Source organism: Chelonus insularis, unplaced genomic scaffold (genome assembly GCF_013357705.1).
Source record: "Chelonus insularis isolate UGA/USDA-ARS -01 unplaced genomic scaffold, ASM1335770v1 contig_339_pilon, whole genome shotgun sequence".
NCBI classification, from domain to species: Eukaryota; Metazoa; Arthropoda; class Insecta; order Hymenoptera; family Braconidae; genus Chelonus; species Chelonus insularis.
The window spans coordinates 600630-621648 of record NW_023276505.1 but is presented as its reverse complement, the minus strand read 5'-3'; the positions used below and the strand labels follow the sequence as shown (position 1 = coordinate 621648).

General features: G+C 29.2%; 1 protein-coding gene and 1 long non-coding RNA gene across 4 annotated transcripts; one reads left to right on the top strand and one right to left on the bottom strand.

Moving 5' to 3' along the window:
- Positions 1-5: 5 nt before the first annotated feature.
- LOC118066315 (eukaryotic translation initiation factor 4 gamma 3-like) lies at positions 6-20855 on the bottom strand. Of its 3 annotated transcripts, XM_035082259.1 has the most exons (21): positions 20480-20855; positions 20036-20316; positions 12630-12991; positions 12230-12487; positions 12002-12122; positions 11653-11856; positions 11350-11540; positions 10995-11207; positions 10642-10854; positions 9755-10499; positions 6731-7578; positions 6540-6644; positions 5315-6338; positions 4968-5190; positions 4539-4884; positions 4280-4452; positions 4119-4198; positions 3545-3924; positions 3392-3467; positions 2979-3128; positions 6-2891 (listed from the first exon to the last, which is right to left on the bottom strand). In XM_035082259.1, the coding sequence occupies exons 2-21, from the start codon at positions 20193-20195 to the stop codon at positions 2710-2712; spliced, it is 6054 nt and encodes a 2017-aa protein (XP_034938150.1). In that variant the 5' UTR covers positions 20196-20316; positions 20480-20855; the 3' UTR covers positions 6-2709. The 3 variants fall into 3 exon arrangements, with proteins under 3 accessions (XP_034938150.1, XP_034938151.1, XP_034938149.1); XM_035082260.1 differs by lacking the exons at positions 20036-20316; positions 20480-20855 and adding an exon at positions 17621-17910; XM_035082258.1 differs by lacking the exons at positions 20036-20316; positions 20480-20855 and adding an exon at positions 14535-15363.
- LOC118066326 (uncharacterized) lies at positions 17909-18359 on the top strand. The gene is made up of 2 exons (XR_004690230.1): positions 17909-18224; positions 18312-18359. It is a non-coding gene; the product is annotated as an uncharacterized lncRNA (long non-coding RNA).
- Positions 20856-21019: the final 164 nt, after the last annotated feature.

Sequence of the window (21019 nt, the reverse complement as noted above, 5' to 3'; positions counted from 1 at the left end):
AAAAATCTGACGTCAAGTATTTATTTTTCATTTTCTTGTTTTTTGTAGATGGGTTCATTAATGTAGTACATACGTTTAAAAGTTTATTATGGTGTTAATTTGTTCAATCAGCAATCATTATTCTATCAGCGATATATGTATTTATACTGTTTTACATATACACAGGAAGTACTGAACATTTTTAATGAAAGTTTGAATGTTCATTTCGACGTTTCATTTTTGTATTCAATATATTGATGCAATACAGCAGCTCATTAATATTTAACTTCACAATTAGAGTTCAATACACCTTTTTCCCAGAAGTGCTGCACAATAAAATACGCGCACAAGTTTTTTTTATGTTTTCGTAGTGGAAATGTTCATAATGTAGTTTTGACCCATTAGACACTTTTTCTACAAATTTCATTATTCCCTTAGTTAGTTAATTATTATTAACCTCGATATCACTACATAACTATTATTTACAAGAGTATATTTTTATCCCCAAATATTCAATATTTCACCAAAAATCTATTATCACACACTCACACTATGTCCACATGATTATTTATTATTTTCCATTCATAAAGTATCTTAACAATCTATCATTTATTTAACAACTTTTTTTATTCATATATAAATTATTCTAATATATTCATCAAGTATATCTTATTATTATTATTGTTACTATAATTTTAATTAATTAATTGATTAATTAATTAATTACCATTATTATATTTATCATTCATATTTATAAAGATTTTCTGTGCATACCATTACATGACAGAAAATCGAAAGCATGAAAGCAAAATAAATTTCATGAACTTATTAGTCGATAAATTTTACTATAAAATGGTATTTTTCCTAGGCGAAGATGATTTTAATTTTCTTCGCTTTTATAACATTCGGTAACAAGCAAAAATAATACATATATGTATAATATGTAAAAAAAATATGTGGTATGCGTCATTCTTATTTAATTGACAAGTGAGAGAAAACAAATGAACATTGAGTGTATTTTCATCATTTCATGTGGACGGTGTTTGTATTCTGTTTATCGCCCCTCACCGCTTATAAACTTATTGAGTTCATTGGATCTCTCGTTAAATTAAAATAATAACATAAAATTATTTTTATGTTCATATGAATATTATACATTAATATTATTCAAAATCTAAGTTAGATATATTTAGTTACAAAATAAATCAAGAAGAATATACAAAAATCAAAACTACCTCAAATCTACTGAGGTCAAATTTATTTTTCGCAGACATTTGCAAGAGCAATTTTTTTATTCTGTCGTTTTTATAAGTTTTTTTTTTTTTTAATTTACAAATACGTGTCTTATTTTTATAATATTTCAAAAAAAGATGAAGAACATCATTGGTGTTTGGATTTTTTTTATATTTTGTACAATTATGAATATTAATTAATACGAAAAATGTAAGTTACGAACACGTATAACTCCATTTATTGTTAAAATTTTAGCCTTAAAAAGACTATCATAATATCTGTCACAAGTAAGATTACTTATAGATGAAATCGGCAAGTATTTTAACACCATAACATTCCTTATTGTTAATAAAAGATTATATTTTTAATCTTTTCGTAGAACTTTTTAGTATTTCGTTAATTTTCTCTAAAAAATGTATGCTGATTATTTCTTGTAATGCCTCAATTCGCGGAATAATTCTGACTCTGCTAATTTGTGTAATCAAAAAAATCTACCATTTGTACAGATTCATCGGAATATTTCATTTATTTTGAATGTTATCTAATGCATTGTTTATTTTTTATATGTTGACCGCTGATCACGCTCTAATCGATAATATATTTAAATTATTTAGAGATATATATACGCGAAATTTTAAAAAATAGTTATCCCAAATCAGGCATTATTACTGCAAACTGAAATCCTCAGACGCTTTTTTGTTTTTTATAGCTACCGCATTTTGTATTTTAGTTTTATTTTTTTTATGAAGTTCTGTAAAATAATTATACAATATACTATCTATAAGGTTACATTATACGACCTTATTCATCGAATTCATAAATAGCGTATTTGTTTTTACAATAGAGAGAATTTTTGCATTTTTCATAGTGTATTTTCCATTTTTCAACATTTATTCATCAGCATTATTACACTAGTACAAACGTAAAATAACGAATCTATCGTTGTCAGAGCGATAAATAATTAATAATACAATGATTATGTATTTATCTTAATATATAACATATGTCAAATATAATATTTATTATATTTGTTGTTTTCTGTATATTTTTTACAATTGCTCACTATTGTAAAATGATTGTATAATGTATTATTTTTAGTATAACCATACCAAATTGTATACATTCACCTTTCCACGTTTAACACTTGGTAAATTATTTTACCGAAGCTGTTCATTTGTTTTCTTTTATAGTATTACTTGTGTTCATCGTTCTCAAAACACAATTATATAACATTTTTACCTTTTAAAAAAATCAATTTAATTATGTTTGCATGCGACTTGTAATAAATTTACAAATTTCAGCACAATGGATTGATTCAACAAATCCATAAACATTCATACACTTTTGCATGCACGCACTCAGCGTAAAAACGCTGAGAATCTTTCAAAAAAATTCTTAATGACGATAAGAAAATTATTGGTAAATCGTCAATAGTAATTTTTTTTACATTTATTGTTCGTAGTTTAAAATTAGTTATAAATATCTAGAAGACATGTTTCACGATTCTTCACTAGATTCACTACGATCCTTTAGACCTTCAAAAAATGTGGCTAAGTTTGTCACCACGATGGGATGACTACGTATGACCGTAGGATCCATATAATTCTGCCAGGCCAAAAACGCTTCGTCTGAAATTGTGCTACTGTCAAAGAGGATTTGAATTATATTGCTCAGTATACCTATAACAAAAATCACAAATTGTATCCATTAGAATACTGTACATCATTTATATTGGTATTTTATTAAACATAAAAAAAATTAAATACCTTGAGGGTGGTCAAGTTTATAGTCTTGTATTTCTAATGCCAGTAGACATTGAAGTTCTAGTTGTGGCTCAGCATCGATATACCGTGTTAAAAGAGGTACAAATTTATTAAAATTATCACGAAGGAATTTATATGTCTCTTTTACCGGTTCTGAAAGAAAACACAAATTAATACTAAATAAATTTGACTGTTTAATTAAATAGCTTATAAAGTATTAAATATCGAAACTAATCCTCCTATTCATAAATTTATATGGATATATGAAGTTAGCTAATAATTAAAATATATCGAAAAAATGAGCGATTTTTTCTTTATTGGTTATTTTATTCATGCAGGAAATTTAAAAAATTACTAATTTTCATTATACATCTACGACGCGCACTTTGTATGCACTCAATTTTAGTAAATTTTACCTGTCGAAACTTCCATAATTGCAGTGACGAGAGTTTTTATAAATAATTTTTCTTTTGATTGTGGACCGACATTCGCCTAAAAAAATTATGCTTATATTAGATTACGAACACCAATATAAATTAATATCTCTATAAAAAAAAAGAAACACTTACAGTTATCCAACTTGTAATATTGTCGAAGGAACTACCACGTAATAATTTTATTAAGTGATCATGAATATCATCTATACGCTCAGCGAGAGGAATTACTTTGTCAGACATTGACATTTCAGAATTATAAGAGCCATTTATCAAAAATTCTAGCTTATATTTGCTAAAAATATTATCAATATTTTCTTGTTCTGAATCCAGCAGATCACTCCATTGTAGTCCACTTTGGTCCCATTTATCAATAACCCATTTAGGTCCTTGATCTTTAGATAATATATTAAATAATTCTCCTAGCAGTTTTCCACACGTTCCAGCAGTCTTGAGTATGTCTACAGTTTGTTTCAATTCGCTGAACGGATGAGCATTCGCCACTAACAATTCCGCTATAAAGGTTAATTAAATATTTCAAAATTAATGACAAATTATTAAGGAATAATGTTTATGATATAAAAATTTTTTATTTTCAGGCCTGTTGAGCAATCTTAATAGTCATCAATATGATTATGGTTAAATAAAAATCATCATCGAAGTATCATTAATAATTAATTATAGTCAATAAAAAATTAATTAAACTTACATAATATTTCTGCAAAGTATGCCCAACACATTGGAATATCAATGACCAACTCGTCCGCACCTTCTATAATTTGCTTATATCTAGAAAATAAATGAAAATGCAATGAAATTCAAAGTTCTGAAAATATAAGTAAAAATATGTATGTAACGAAGGTAACTTACTCTGATTGAAACAGACTGAGAGGAATAAAATTTTCGTTAATCATATGAGCAAGTAAAATTGAAAATCTTTGACGAACCACTGTTGATCGATCAAGTACAGAATTTATTGATGATCGAATAAAGAGTGGATATGTTGAGCTATCAAAGTTGTCTTGGATTTCTTCCATTGCAACCTATAATAAAATAGAAAATTTTATTTATAAGAACTATGTTAAAATTTAACCTATAATAATTAAATATAAATTGAACAATAACTTACTGTGATGAATGCCTTAGTATCTACAAATGATTTACATTCATCAAGTAGAGCCTTAATAACGTCTTCTAATTCATCTTCACTCTTTTGGCGTCTATTACTAATCGGAGTATTACTTGGCGGCATACAACTACTAATAGTAGTAGGTTTGAATTTATTCGATGGTGGTGGCATAGAAATACTTTGACTCTTTGATCCATCCATTATCGAATTTTCTCGACTTGAATTACTGCTACTGCTACCACTACCCATTGGATGACTTCCATTTCGGGAACCTCGGTTATCATTCCAAGCAGACTTATGAGTGTCGGGCTCTATTCGATATTCTCTTGGACCGGTTGATCGTGATCTAAATATGATCAAATAAATAATTATTTTAAAAAGCACAAATAAATTATTTAAAAAACCATGTTTCTTGTTAAATAAACTAACCCAGAAAGTGGTAAACACGGTGACCGTTTATCTTGTTCTGATGATATACTACTGAGAACAGCAAATTTATTTCCAGCATTAGCAACGTTCCATAAGTAATTAGATCTGTTGCCTAGCTTGATTTCATCCATTGCTGGAGGTTTCGTATTGAATTTCGAAGTTTCTACAGCGAATGGTATTCGTTTACCTACTGAGCTCCAACCATCATCTGAGTGGGGACCTCCTACAATTATAAAAATTGTTAGACATAAAAAAAAATCTTACTATGAATGATAAAAATTTTGAACATACAAATTAAATAAGACTTTAATTATATGCTCAATAATTTAAATATAAAATAAACTCACGATTTTTTCTTCTATTATCATTGTTTCGATCGTCCTTTCGAGGAGTATTCATGATCGGATTATTTAATGGATATTCGATACGCTCTGATTCAACCTCTTTTTGAATTTGATCGATTGTCTTAGGATTATTTTCCTCTCGTCGAGGAATCCAATTGTTTAATCTTAAATCGATTACATCTTGAATCATAAATCGAACCCGGGAATTAATTTTTCTGTTTTTTGTACTCACAAGCTCTTCTAGTTTTTTAAAGTAATCAGATAAATTATTTTTCTTTTCATATATTTTTCCAATCGTTGACAATAACTTGCACAGACATTCCAAATTTTCTTCATCAATACTTCGTAATAATCTTTGTATGCATTGGTCCATAATATCAGGTTTAAGCATTCTCAGCTTATAAAGTTCTCCAATGAATCGTATGTTTCCAACAGATTTCAATCTTATTCTACGATCTTCTTCTTCAAGAAGCATTTGTAATTCCTTTTTCTTGTCAGGTTCTGTACAGTCGTCAATTTCTTTCAGTTTTTTAGCTCTTTCTTCTTCATCGACTGCATTTTTTTCAAATTCTGTTTGGCAGCGAATTAAAAGTGTCTTACGGAAAGCAGCATTTTTCTCTTTTTTATCTTGTTCAGTAGCCGACAATGTAGTAGTATTAGATAGTTCGGAACACATCAAAGCATAAGCTTCTGAGAAATTGGGTTCATCAATAGCTTTCTCGAATACTAATTTAATAACACCATCTAATTTTTCTTGTGTATCGATATTTAATTCTTTCATTTGATTTACAAGCGTAGTGAATTTTTGTGGTGTTAGTTTGTTTAATATACTACGTACTTTTTTATAAAGCGTTTGTATTTTTTGGTTTTCTTCTTCTTGATTTTGCGGTTTAAGATGCGTTGGTCTCCAAGCATTTTCAGTCTCACGTAACTTTACGTCTTCACGTAGTGATAACGATACATGAATCACATTTGGTTTGATTACTTTAGATTTGCCCTGATAACTCTTTTTATTCATTGGAGGAGGCTTAAATGTTAAAAAGTAAAAAATTGTTATAAAATATGCGTCAACTGTTGAAAAATAATACTTTTAAAAAATTCTATTTATCAGTAAATTATAAGTTTTCCTCAAAAACTTTTCAGTCCACTACTTTCATCAATACCATCATCTAAATTTTCGTTATATAATATTTAATATACACAAACTAAAACTAAGAAAATATCTTACCAATTTCGAGCCGAAGGAGGATTTTGAAAATTCAGGGAAAAATTGTTCGTGTACCCTGGTGTCTTTAAAAATCCGCATACCTATGTTATTATTACGAGTTGTTTGCTAAAATGAAATTAATAAATTTTTAAACTCTCATTTAATATCGACCTAAAGAAATTTATGATTATTAATAAAAAAAATTTACTTACTCTTGAGCAATCTTTCAGTACAACTTCTAAGTCAGGTAGATTTGCAGGTCTGATTTTACATCGTGGATCGTCTTGTAGTTTCATAAGAAAATCACGATCATATTCTTTTTTGCCACTAGTATTTGTTGGACTCCATTGATAATTATTATACTTATAATTTAATTGTGGTGCTGCAGCCTTAACCACCGTTTCTATTTTATTTGGAGGCTCGTTATCATTTTGTTTTTCAATCACAGATGTATCAGTTAAATTAGTCTCATCAGTACGACGAAGATTAGCAGACACTTTAGTATTCTCTTCATTTTTTTGAGCTACAATTGCTTCAATATCAGTATCATTGACAATTGCATGATCAACAACATCATTATTCTTTTTTTCTGGCAAATTAGAAGATTTTTTACTGTCTTCAATGATTGCTGGTGAATCTTTAACTACTTTTTTCTCTAATTCTTCAACTACGGGAGCAACTATTTTTTCAGTCAATGAATTTTCAACAGGTACATCATCTTTCACAGGCGTTTCTAAAGAATTAGGAACTGTTGTCTCTACCGAAAGTGATTTAACTAATTGTTCCTGTTGACTCAGTACAGTTGGCTCTACTTTCTCAGAATTCTTTTCTTTCTTTTCAATTACTATAGCTTCAATAATTGGTGGCTGTTGTTGTTGCTGTTGTAGCTCAACATTTGGACCAGTCTTCGATGGCAAGGGTTCTTTTTCTTCTGGTTTCACTGGTTGTGGCACTGGATTTACAAAAGCATCCATATCGGTGCCTTCTTTCTCAGCACCTTTGCGATTGAGATCCCGGCCTTTAAGTTTATTTTTATTTTTTTGTTTCTGCATTGATTTGCCTATATAACAATTAAACATTATATTTAATAATTATATAAATTTAAAAGTAATTTAAGTTTAAAAAAATTTTTAACTCGCAATTTATAATGATAAAATATTTCTCTTATTACAAACTAAATTAAAAAGTGATTAATTATCAAAGTGAAACATATTTTTTCATTGAATTTTGTTGACACAAGATATAACTTAAATCAATTTAAATAAATTTGAGAATGTTGGTCTGAACTTGATATAAATTTTAAAATGTTGAATTTGATCGAATTTTAATATTGAACGCTTCATAACTTAAAACTCACTGAGCACTTCTTATCATCTTAACCGATAATTGTAAATTTAGTTTTTTTTGTGTTGATAAAATTTACCTAATAGTAAATTTACATTTAATTTTAAAAATTTATTCAACCGGTTTTTTTTTTATTATAATGATATTTTGTAATTTATGAAGGTTTTTACTTATTATTTGAAAACAAGTTCCTGTCGTTTAGGAATGTTTTTTGCTTGTTATTACTTAAATATATCTGAAAATAATTTGCAATAATGAATAACTTATTACATTCAAAAGTCATGAAATCAAATTTATCATAATTAAATATGATTTCTTAACATAAAATAGATATAACTAATTACATCAATTTATTTGACTTTTCTGGATAAAATCAGATCATTATTAAAATAAAATATTAATTGATCTAAAAATATTTTTATCTACTGTGCATAAGATACGAATTCTTTTTCATTCATGAAAGTTCTTGCTACTAAAATTAATGTTGGCACTTTTTTGAAACGTTTTTTATCAAATTAATGTTGTAATTGACTGAAAATAAAATCAAGGGGAAAGTACCATGATCCCGGGAACTTTGTCGATTACGACTTCTCGATCTTGAGTTACTGCTAGCACGTCCGCTGCCATTTTTTGTCCTCTCGCTCATTCTTACTGACCTCAAGTCACGTTCCCAGTGTTCTGTTCATGCACAAATATTCACTAAAATAGTCTTTAATGAATCTGCACTTGTATTCACTCAATATAAATTCATTCATATGCTGAATAAACGCATGATTAATATTGATAATTAATTAACACACGCGAAAAAGAAATAAAAATGGCGCAAGGTATAAGAGCATCTAGATCTTGAATTTCACGAGGTCGCAACAAACTGTACTGATTCACAATTTATTTATAAAACTATCGGGTCTTCGCCAACGTCAATGTAGTTTTGCTTTCATAAAAGCAACAATATGTGCCAATTAAAATGAACATTTATTATTTTGTCATGTACACATAGTGACAGAGAAAAAATTCAAATAAACCATGTATTTTCTTTTAGTGAAACTTATTTAAATTGAGTATGTAAAAGTACGACAAAATGATCAAGTTTGGAATTCTTGGAATTTCTTTTAAACATGTAAAAAGTCAATATATGGTAATTGAGGCCAGAATGTCTAGTATAGCAATTAAACAGTAGTCAGATTAATGAAATAAATTAATTAATCAATAAATATCATTATTATTTAAGGTGGTAAAAATAATTATTGCCAAAAAAGACGTTCAATTTGTTGGTGTTAAGTAAATATTTGTCGTCAGACATAGGACACGACAAGATATCAACGCGACTTTCACATGTCTATTTTAACTTGCAAACTGAGGCAAACCAACAGGCACTACATATAATTTCTTAAATTAGTTCCCCCAGAGTTCGAGGGCCGAGGAACCGAGCAAGCGCGTTAGAGAGAGTTATTTTTCTATAAGTGTGCATAGAAAAAATTTTTTGATGCATTTCTGATGTATCTATTTCATTGAGTTTTGAAAGTTACAACTATTAAAATATTTATGGCATAATTTTTCATGTATTATTTACTTATTAATTTTCTTTCACATTTAGTTAGCAATTGTAAGCTGATAATAATTATTATAACAAAAGAAATAAAAAACAAAAGCTCCTAAGCAAGTCAGACCACATTCTCAAATGAGCGAAAGGTGCTTGCCTCGTTTGAATATGACAAGTTCTCTTATACTGAATTAATCAACTAATCACGTGTCTGTGGCATATATTATCATTTTACTTTTAATTAATCAATACTGATTAAATTGTTTATTGAAACAGTAGTTAATTCATTAAAATTTATCACTAATTTGTTAATAATATTAAAAAATCGAAAAATATTTAATTAACTCACTGTCAGATGCCTTTTGTTGAACATCATTTTTAGCTCCAGATTCCATTTCTGTTTTGTCTTCAATTCCATCCTCATTAGATTTATGATGATAAGTGGGTTGTTGTTCGTTTTGGTTCGGAATCGTAGACGATGCAACTTTATTTGAAGTATTAAGAGTCTTATCATTAATTTTTTTATCCTTAATAGAATCTTTATTCGTTGCTGGAACATCAGAAACTGAAGAATTATTAGCTGCAGTAACTACACTAATATTCGCTGATGGTTGCTGGGGCTGTTGATAGTGATTATGAGATTTCCGTCGTGGTGGTGAATTTGATGAAGTTTTCACATTCTGAGTGTGGTCACGATTAGAAAAGAGCACTGGTGAACCATTAGCTGGTTGCGAATTATCAGTTATAGCACTGGGTCCTTGAGAATCAGTTGGTGACACATTTTTTGACTCTGTGTCAGGTATAAAACCACTAGGCGTTGACAATGATGATGGCGACTGAATGGTCGAATTATTTTCTTTATTAGAAATAGTAGAGTTGGATAATAAAGTTGGTTCTTCAACAGAAGGCTTTGAATCTTTGCTAGAGGTTGATTGGGTTTTAGAGTTCCTTATACTTTGATTATTTGCACTGGATTGTGTAGACGATTGTTGATTATGTTGGACATTACTGGCCGATGAACTTGTAGTCGTAGCCGAATCTCCGTTTGCTGCCTTGGCAACTAGCGATGCGAATTGTGCAACTATCGCATGATTCTTAACAAAATTAATAAAAAAAAAACATTATTATTCAACTCGTTTATAGGTTCAAATCATTTAATAATTACAGAAAATTATAATATACTCATGAAAGTTTTACAAAAAAAAACTGTTTCAAAATTGGTTTCTAAATATTTACCTGTAGTTGAGAAGAATCTTTACTATTCGAGTCTTCACTTGGGGAAGCGGCAGCATGTCTAGAGTTCCTTATACTTTGATTGTTTGCACTGGATTGTGTAGACGATTGTTGATTATGTTGGACATTACTAGCCGATGAACTTGTAGTCGTATCCGAATCTCCGTTTGCTGCCTTGGCAACTAGCGATGCGAATTGTGCAACTATCGCATGATTCTTAACAAAATTAATAAAAAAAACATTATTATTTAACTTGTTTATGGGTTTAAATCATTTAATAATTACAAAAAATTATAATATACTCATGAAAGTTTTACAAAAAAAAACTGTTTCAAAATTGGTTTCTAAATATTTACCTGTGGTTGAGAAGTATCTTTACTATTCGAGTCTTCACTTGGGGAAGCGGCAGCATGTCTAGAGTTCCTTATACTTTGATTGTTTGCACTGGATTGTGTAGACGATTGTTGATTATTTTGGACATTATTGGCCGATGAACTTGTATTCGTATCCAAATCTTCGTTTGCTGCCTTGGCAACTAGCGATGCGAATTGTGCAATTATCGCATGATTCTTAACAAAATTAATAAAAAAAAAACATTATTATTTAACTTGTTTATGGGTTTAAATCATTTAATAATTACAAAAAATTATAATATACTCATGAAAGTTTTACAAAAAAAAATTCTTTCAAAATTGGTTTCTAAATATTTACCTGTGGTTGATTAGTATCTTTACTATTTGAGTCTTCACTTGGAGAAGCGGCAGCATTTCTATAAATGTCTTCAGCAACATTTTTGCCTGTAGTTGGATCAACGATATCCATCAATGCGCAAGGTCTTGCTGTTACTTTTTGATACGTAGGATTTATTGAATTTATCGTACCAGTACTATGTCCAGTATAAGCTAAAATCATTTTTTACATTAATTATATGTAATTAAATATTGCGTTTATTGCTCTCATAGAAAGTGAAAGTTCATATTTATGAATATAAATTAATCGATTTAAGAAGTTTACCTGTTGGGGTAAGCGATATCGCCATTTGAGGTATTGTTTGTGGCTGCTGTGACGGTTGTTGAAGCGTACCTTGTGGAACTCCAGCAGTTCCTTGGGCTCCGGCCAGCGGACCCCCTATATGTTGACCGCCTCCACTCATTGTATTAGTATTTGTCCTACTCAAGTTCATCGCAGTATTTTGTGGATGATGAGGAGGATAACAATCTAGAATGTATTGGTTTTATTTATAAAATATTTATACAAAACAAATTTCCTATATTTCAACTTTTTTTTTCAAACAAAGTATGATATTGTACATAAATGATAATAGAAATTTGAGTGAAAGCTGATTTTGAAATAAATTACTCACATTGAAATTGCGCTGTAGGCCCGGGTGTGTATGGGAATATATTTGGTTGTATCAGTGCATGTGCTGGAAAACTAGTGAAAAACTGTTGACCTTGATGCGCTTGATGTCTGTGTTGTTGAAACTATACACAAACAAATACATAATTATTGAATTTATTCAAAGGTGTCTAATATTAACTTATATTGTATGGAGAAAATAATTCATAGGCTAAACGAATTTGGTACGTACTGCAATTTGTGACATTTGATTGTTCACAGAATACATAGTTGTATGATGACCTGTGTGGATACTAGGAACTTGACCAGGAACAAGCATCGGTGTTCCTGGTACATTTATGTTACCATGATGTGAATATAGAGTAGGTGGTTGTCCAGCACCTCCCGCAACACCGGGCATACTAACTACATGAGAAGCGCCACTTCCTTGACTATTTCTATGACCTGAGTTTCGAGATTGTACCGGTCTAGTAGCCATTGGAAAAAATCCCTAAAATAAAATTTCATTAGAATCTAATTCATTTTCCATCTTAACTTCTGTTTTACTTTTGCCATTCAATCTTCTTTTCATATTATTACTTTCAATCAAAACAGTTTTCATAGATGTCTATTTAATCTTTTATGAGACTCACCTGCTGAACTGCTCTTGACTGATTAGTAACATAAGATTGTTGTAGAGAAGCTGATTGTGACGGATGATGAATTTGTTTTCCCATTTCTTGGGGTGATGGTGTGTGTACTGGAGGTGTTGTCGTAACTGGTGGGCCTTGTGGCTGTTGTTGTTGAACTCCAGGAGTTGGTGTTTGAGCCGGTGGTTGTTGGGCTCCAGCAGGTCCACCAGATTGTAACCCTGGTGTTGTTTGTCCTAGCGACTGTATACCACTTAGTGATGGCGGTCCTCTTCCCCCTGATACCCCTAAACTACTTGCACCACCACCCACCTGCCCCCCTGGTTGGGCGCCGTAACTTTGTCCTGGCACATGAAAATCAGAACCTAAAACAGATATTAATGTTTCATTTAATTTAGTATTTTTAAACAAATTCCTAATAATTACTGATCAATTTTTTGGACGTACATAAGGTTGAGAATTTTTTTTTTAAGAATCTTCAATCATTTAAAAACAATGAAGTGCGGAAATCTGAGAATTATTCTTATTATCTGAAAAATCTTAACGATGAATCAAAATTTTTTAGATAAGATAATTAATAACAATGTGATACTACCAAAAGTTACTTATTGGACCAATAAAGTTTAATAAGTAGTCATATATTAAATATTAAAATTGAAAGTCAAAAATTATATAAATATTTTTAGAAAGAGTTAATTTTTTGATATAATACTTGATGCGTTTTTAGATACAATTAAAGATGAACTTTTTAAAGTTGTTTTATACGATGTAATTGAAATATTTGAATAAATTTAGAAATATAATTTTATATTGAAATTATAAACTATCTATTATATGAATAATTGTAAATGGTTAATCGACTAACAATGAAGTTAGAAAATTTGTTAGAAGATAAAATCTTCAATACATTAAGAAAATTGCTAACATATAAGCCACGTCACTTTACCTCACATTAAGTGTCGTAACGTATGTTACTCTACAAAATGTAAATTTTTAATTTAATCTAGAGAAGAAATACACAGAAAGTTTAGTTATAGCCACTACAAAAACAGTATCAAATTTACAATAAGAGATTGGAAACAAATTTTAATTTGCACTAATATGATTATTTTATAAAATGGTTTTTTTCCAATTTCATTTTCATGGATTTTTAAATGACTTATCTCTAGAATAGGTTAAGCATTAGGTACATGGTATTTTAACACAAAATACTTATAGGACTTACTCAATTAGACTGTGTTTGCATACACAGAATTTTTCCTAATTTTTGGAGTAGATTTTGATTTTTCTTTTTATTTTATATTATTTTTTTCATCATTGCTTTCACTCTGATGAAACTATCATCACTTTCATTTCCTACCATTCGTTTTTACATGAAAATTATTAGTTAATAAATGACTATTTTTTAGTATAATACCAAAATTTTTATGCTAAATTAATTAGATATATATAATAATAAAAATATAAATATAGTTTATAAAATATAAACACTACAAAATACGAAATCAATCAATTTTCACAAAATATATTCCACATAGAAAATTCCGAGTAGCCATGTTTGTACAACATGGAGAAAGAATTGAGTGCTGCTATCTGGAGACAGACAGATGTAATTGCTATAGCAACAAATAGATTGACCAAGGTATTTTGTACTAGTTCTAGCTAAATAAATTTTTCAAGCTTATATACAGTGTATGCTTACATTTAAAATTAACTTCTCAATAAAATTTACTCCGTTTAATTAAATAATTTTAAACAGGATTTTTTGAATATTTCATCATTAAGTTTACAAATATTTTTTAAAATATTGTAAATGTTATTAATAAATTAGAACAATCAACCAATGAATAAAAAATTTAAAAAAAAGTACCAAGGAATGATAGAAAATTATTTTGTTACACGCATTACCAGCAATAATTCGATATTGAGGTGATTGTTGACTTTGATGCTGTGACTGTTGTTGAACGTGATTTATCTGTCTCAAATGTTGTTGAGGACTAAGTGACTGAGGCGGTATCAAAGACTGGTGGTTATGGGGATGAATATGATTGTGGTTTGGCGGATTATTTGGTGGATGAGTTGAAAAATGAGCTGGACCACCAGCACCTCCGCCACAATGAGGTAAAAAGCAATGCATTGGCCCAATGCTGACAGCTACACCAATCGTACCATCCTTAGCTACTCCGTATCTTGATACCATTATTGCGAAATCCCTTTATCTTTATTTACTTATAATTCTTTTCTCTTCTTCTTTTATTTATGTTATTTTTACACTAATTTAATGTGCTGATTTTTTTCTTGATTTTTTATCAATTTTATAATTTTTTCACGTCATTATTTTTCTTATAAAAATCGATGTAAGTATTATCAGATTATTATTTATGTTCAATTCTATTTATTGCATACAACCCTTATTTTCATTGGTTTAAATTTCGACAGTTCTATTGTCAGAGAAATATCGACTCCCAGGATCGATATAAAACAATTGCCACTCTGACCAATAGATATCGATTGATTCCTCTTGTCTAGTATTTGCATTTCTTCTAATTACTGTTTTTTAATAATTAAAAAATTAATCACATTACAGAGCACATCACAGCCTAAAATTACTTTTGAATGATAAGCAATCATAATCATAATTACACTTTTATAATTAATTTTTAAATCAATAAAACTGTTAATTTTCAGTTTTTCTTGAATTCATTATCTATCCACTATTCTTCGTTTTAATTTTATTATTTAATTATATGTAATCTCCTTTCTTCCAATTGATTAATTATTACTAATTGTAATCACTAATATCCACATTTTTAATGATTCTCTAAACATTTATTAATACTATGCCGAGAAAAATATCAAAAACTTCCGAATATTATCAAGGAATAGTTGCTAAAATATAAAATCAAACTAAATAGGTAATGTTGCACTAAATCGATGAAATCTTCAGAACACAAAACTCGTCTGCCAAGGGTTTCGTTGAACCAAAAAATCCCAACTTATATTCATGATAATTCACTAATAATCTAAACTGTTCAATCACTCAGTATTATCAAGTTCAAAACTTATAAAATAATAAACACTTTGTGAACGAAAATTTTCGTATCTTCATCATTTTCATGTGGTGCATCAAATCGCCGCAACACTCGTATCGCTGAACGTCAATTGCTCCCTTCCTCTTTGTAATTCTCAGTTGCTGTTCTTTCACACCAGTAATGTGCGCGCGCACATCTTCTTTCCTTTTCTAGTTCACTACCATCGCTGTACAACAGTATATATTATAACTAAAAGCATCTATAGTGACTAGACGGTGCCCATGTGTTATGTCTAGTGTTATCCAGTACCGGCTGACGTAGGTCAGAGATCTTTTAGTTTTGTTCACATTTTTTGCACCATTTTTTTCTTAAAATTCTTTTATTTCTCAACCATTAATCACGCATTCTATTCTATTTTATTATTTATTTTAAGTGAAACTAAGTATAGAAATTCTTTTTTATTCATCAAAAAATATTTTTTCTGATTACCTACATTTGTCAACGTCCAAGTTAAAGCAAAAATTAATCAACTTAATACGGTGGTGATGCAGAGAACTTGCGCAGTAACAACTTAAAACTAGATAAGTGTCTACATATATTCATCATTCTTTTATATTTATTCTTTTTCTTAATTTAATTATTTCTTACTATATTCCAATTAGAGAAGTTATTTTTGCTGGATCAATAAATATGTCTGAGAGTGTACTTATAAAAATGACCTAAGACAATGTTTGGGGCGTTGTCATGGTCGTAATTCAGAGGAAACCAATGTATCATAAAAATTAGTCGAAAGTACAATACAACAATCATAAATGAATAAATATAATGGTATGTATACTACTGAGTATTTATTATGTTTTATTAATTGTGATTGACTGATCTAATTTTTAGGTTTTAATTCTTCAGCTGGAATTAGCGGATAACCTACTTCTAACGAAGTACCAGAATGAGTGCACTAAAGTGTAGACGAATCGATAACATATGGCGTCTTTTCAATACATTCATTGCTTAAAAAAATATGATTTTTTTCATTCAAAACCGAGATTAATAAGTCTGCAAACTGGAGAAATTGTTCTGCATGACCTAGTTGAAGAAAACCATTATAGATAAATATAAAAAATATTGTAACTATATATTATACACGGAATTGCCTTCTCCAGTTGCAAAATAAAAACATGTAGAGTGTAAAATAATATTGAAGTATCAAATGAATACTTGATACTCCAATTCACGAAAATTGAAAGAATAATATTTCATATAAACTTCTACATGAATTTTAATCTTCATATTAATGTAATTATTAATTAATTCGAGTAATCAATTGAAAATGTATATTTTTTACTGAAAATAATAATCAATTGTTAAGTTTTTATAATAAATTGCTCCAAAATATTAGCATGATGATGAATTAATTTAAACAACGATATTGATCATTACAATTTTTTAAAGTTTTAAATTAAGTATTTTGTCCCGCTATATTGTAAAAAAAATGTACTTGAGAGACATCTATATGGCATTGCATCCGGCTGTAACTATCAAATAAAATTGCATGCTCGATACATATAGTCGGACTGAGAAGAGAGTTCCTCAGATGTTCTTCATGTGTTCTTGTACGCTTGCGCAGTAGTAAAAAACATGGTAGAAGGGGTAGAAAATCAGTGGTGGGGAGCCCGAAAGCATTGAAGCAACTGAGGAACTCTCTTCTCAGTCCGACTATAATCATAAGAAATAAGTCATCACGCCTATTGTATTCATGTGATGAGTAGATTAAAAAATTATTAATTTGTAGAAATTAAAAAATCATTCTCTCTGCAACTTGAATATTACTAGAAAGTCAATGACTCCGTTACACAGACAATAAAAATATATATAATTATCAAAAGAAAAATATGTATCAAAATAATTGGAGCTTAACAATTTATTACAATCGTCGAAACTAATTTGATCATATTGTGCACTCACCTACTACTGTGGACATGTCACTTTCCTAGAAGCTTGTGAAACTGAATGTTACCATGTACTAGACAGATTTTTCAAATTGTTCCCAATTAGGGGATGGTAATTACGCTATATTACGCGTAAAAATTAATAAATATCATGATTTCACAATATTTTACGCGGCGATTTAAACCTTTTTCTTGTATATTAATAATGTGGTTAAAATTTCTTCTTCATAAGAATGCGCGCAGCTATTCCACTTAATAAGCACGTGCTCGGCACTCGTGGCCAATTACTTTTAAACTAAACTTCACACGTCATGTATAATTAATACTTGAATTATTTTATCAATATAATATTTATTATTTACACACAATTAAATGTTCAAAGTTTATAAGAACATGTTGGATTGCAAGATAGTGTATCAACTAATCCACAGTTATGTTGATGAAATTATATAACCTCACTTTGTGATGCGTGGACGAAAGTGAAAAGGAAATAGAAGGTCGATATGGTCGATAATGTCACCAAATAACTTGACCGGTATAGTAGAATCTGGGAATTTGTCCTGTTGTTTGGCACACGTTGCAAGACTAACTACTACTTGAGAAAAACTGAGAGAGACAGAGTGAGAGAAAACTATTTATCCATAAACATATTGTTAAATTATATTTTAAAATCTTTAATATTTTATGTCTTTCTTTTTCTTCGACAGTATTATTTTCAATAAATCATCTCAATGATCATGAGTCAACATAATTTTTGAATTGTCAATAATTTGAATTTATTTCTTGCATTTATCACTCATCAAACATATGTACGCCTTACGATAATCGATCTTTTTATATACCAGTCTTTTGTATATTTCTCTAAAAATATATTCAGTAACCGGGTATTTATATCCAGTATGTTCTTAATTCAAATAATAATAAAAAAATAATTTAATTGTAAATACTTCAATATTTTTTATCAATATATTTGTGTTCACTATTGTTTATAAGATGTCTTTTTATATTGTTACTTCAACACAAAGTGTACCTGTACAAACATTGTGATAATTAAATTGACGTGTATGTGAAAGATAAACTCACAATAAAAAAGCCCGTTTCACGATATAACAATCATGAGTACAACGTGTATGACGTGTGGCTCGATTGCCACATGTACGACTATGTTCTGATGAATAAACGATTGCTTTTAGAAATTCGGCTACTCTCGACGTTCTTCGGTATTTTACGTCGTTACTGTTGCACATTCGTACTATCTTTTTTTTACTACGTTTGTTAAATAAATTTTATTATCAATTTTACTTCAAAAAACCATTTTCATTAGCTATCAAGACTATTATCCTTCTATTTATTTCTATTCTTTTTCAACATGTCATTGTAATACTTCTACAAGAGTTAAACGAATAATAACAAATACGCGATTATTTTACATGAAAACGTTGATATGAGTAATGAACATGCTTTCCTAGCAGGTGGAATGGAATTTACCACGCGGACAAGGCAACTTAACCTCAAAATGAGAACTTTTTGAAATAAATATCGAGAAAATGGTTAAATTAAAGAAATATATATGCAAGTTAATTTTTAAATATAAAAATTTAAAAATATATAATATGTATGCTAAAAATTTTTTTAAAATAAATGCAATGTGAATATAAGTAATACGATTAGATACGACTTTGGAAGGTTTAGTTCATGGCTTTTGAACTATACCAATTTAGCATACAGCTGCACTCTAGTAAATCTTTGCATGTAATAATAAGGATGGCGTTTGATTAACACTTTGTTAAATAAAAACCAATTATAATTCGTGGATATTTTTAGTCGATAAAACATTATGAGTTAACCAAGAATACCGAATATTTTATAAATTTACTTATTTTTATCAGCATAAAACATTTTTCTTCCATAATTAAAAACAACCGAATTATTAATTCGTTCGATTGTCATTCTATATGAATGTTAAATAAAAATACGAAACTTTATTTATAATCCTAGGTAAATTTGTTGGAGTTTAGTTTATGAATATAAGCAATATTATGCTGTAATATTCTGTAGTAAAAAAAAATTACGAAAAAATCGAAAATGAATTAACATACCTTTACGTAATTCATCAAAACTAATATTAATTGTTAATCAATGATTAAAATTACACAAAAATGTGTACCATTATCAAATTAATCTTTACTCTTATAAACTAAACAGTAACCAAGGAAACTAACTAATTCGATAAACATTTTTTTGTAATCATAAATCTAGCGTTCTCATATACATTTTTACAGAAATTATTTAATGTGATGTATGTACGTAAAAATGTTTGGAATCTAACCTCACTAATAACTGGTCTTCTTTGAGGTCATGATGTTTATAGAATATTTATTATATGATAACGATTCATATTAAATAATTAAATACATAATTGAATACTTACTGGCATGAGCAACGTATCTCGTTGCCGCAACTGCGTTATATTGTGGAACTCCAGAAATGCCAGACTGATTAACATTAACAAGATGCTGTTGTTGTGGAGCTTGAGACTGCGGCTGATGATGATGATGAGATAAATGATGATGCTTCTGTTTGGCAGGCATGCTGCTTATCGGAAGCTCAATCTGCCTTTCGAGCTTTCCTCTACGTACAAACCTTTACTTTTGTCGTTTCTTTCGGTCCACATAGAGATTTCAGTCTTTGATACACTGACCAACTAAAGGCCTGAATAAAATATACGCAATGCACGTTTTGGCGATAGCACAAACACTTTTCAAAATAAATAAAAAAAATCGGCTATCAATTTTCTATTTCTTTCCATTAATAGCACCCAAAATTCATATTTATAATATCACTAATGATTAAATTAATTAATTTTCGTTTTTACCTCACTGCTTATGCAAAGTTGCACATATTTTGAGGCTCATGTGCCTGCAGGCATTATAGATATACGTTAGCTAACCGTGCCCCGTCTCTGGCTTCGTTTTGCGGACTTTTTCCCGTTTATTCACCGTAAATCTTATCCATTCAAAGCACTCTCAAATTACTTTGTTTCAAATAAATTATCTTTAATTTATTGAAACAAAGTAGTGTATTTTATATATAAAATGTCAATTAAGTACTTCTTCTTTAACGAATATAAAAATACGCAAGTATGAAAGAAAATGTAGAGGTATAGAATTGTGAATTGTATTACTACGTGACGAATAGCACAACACAGATTATATTCAGAAAGTACTATTGCAATTTAGGGTACGTCTTGTAGTGTTGCCAAGGTTGCCAACAAGATCTACATGATGTTATTTCAACGCTAAGACGAGCAAAAACTGGTGGTGCAATTGCCAAACACAAATCTTGACAAAACTATTGTTGTTTGCACGGCCATTTTCGGCAGTTTCGTCGGTATAGTAGTTCCGCCGTGGCAATT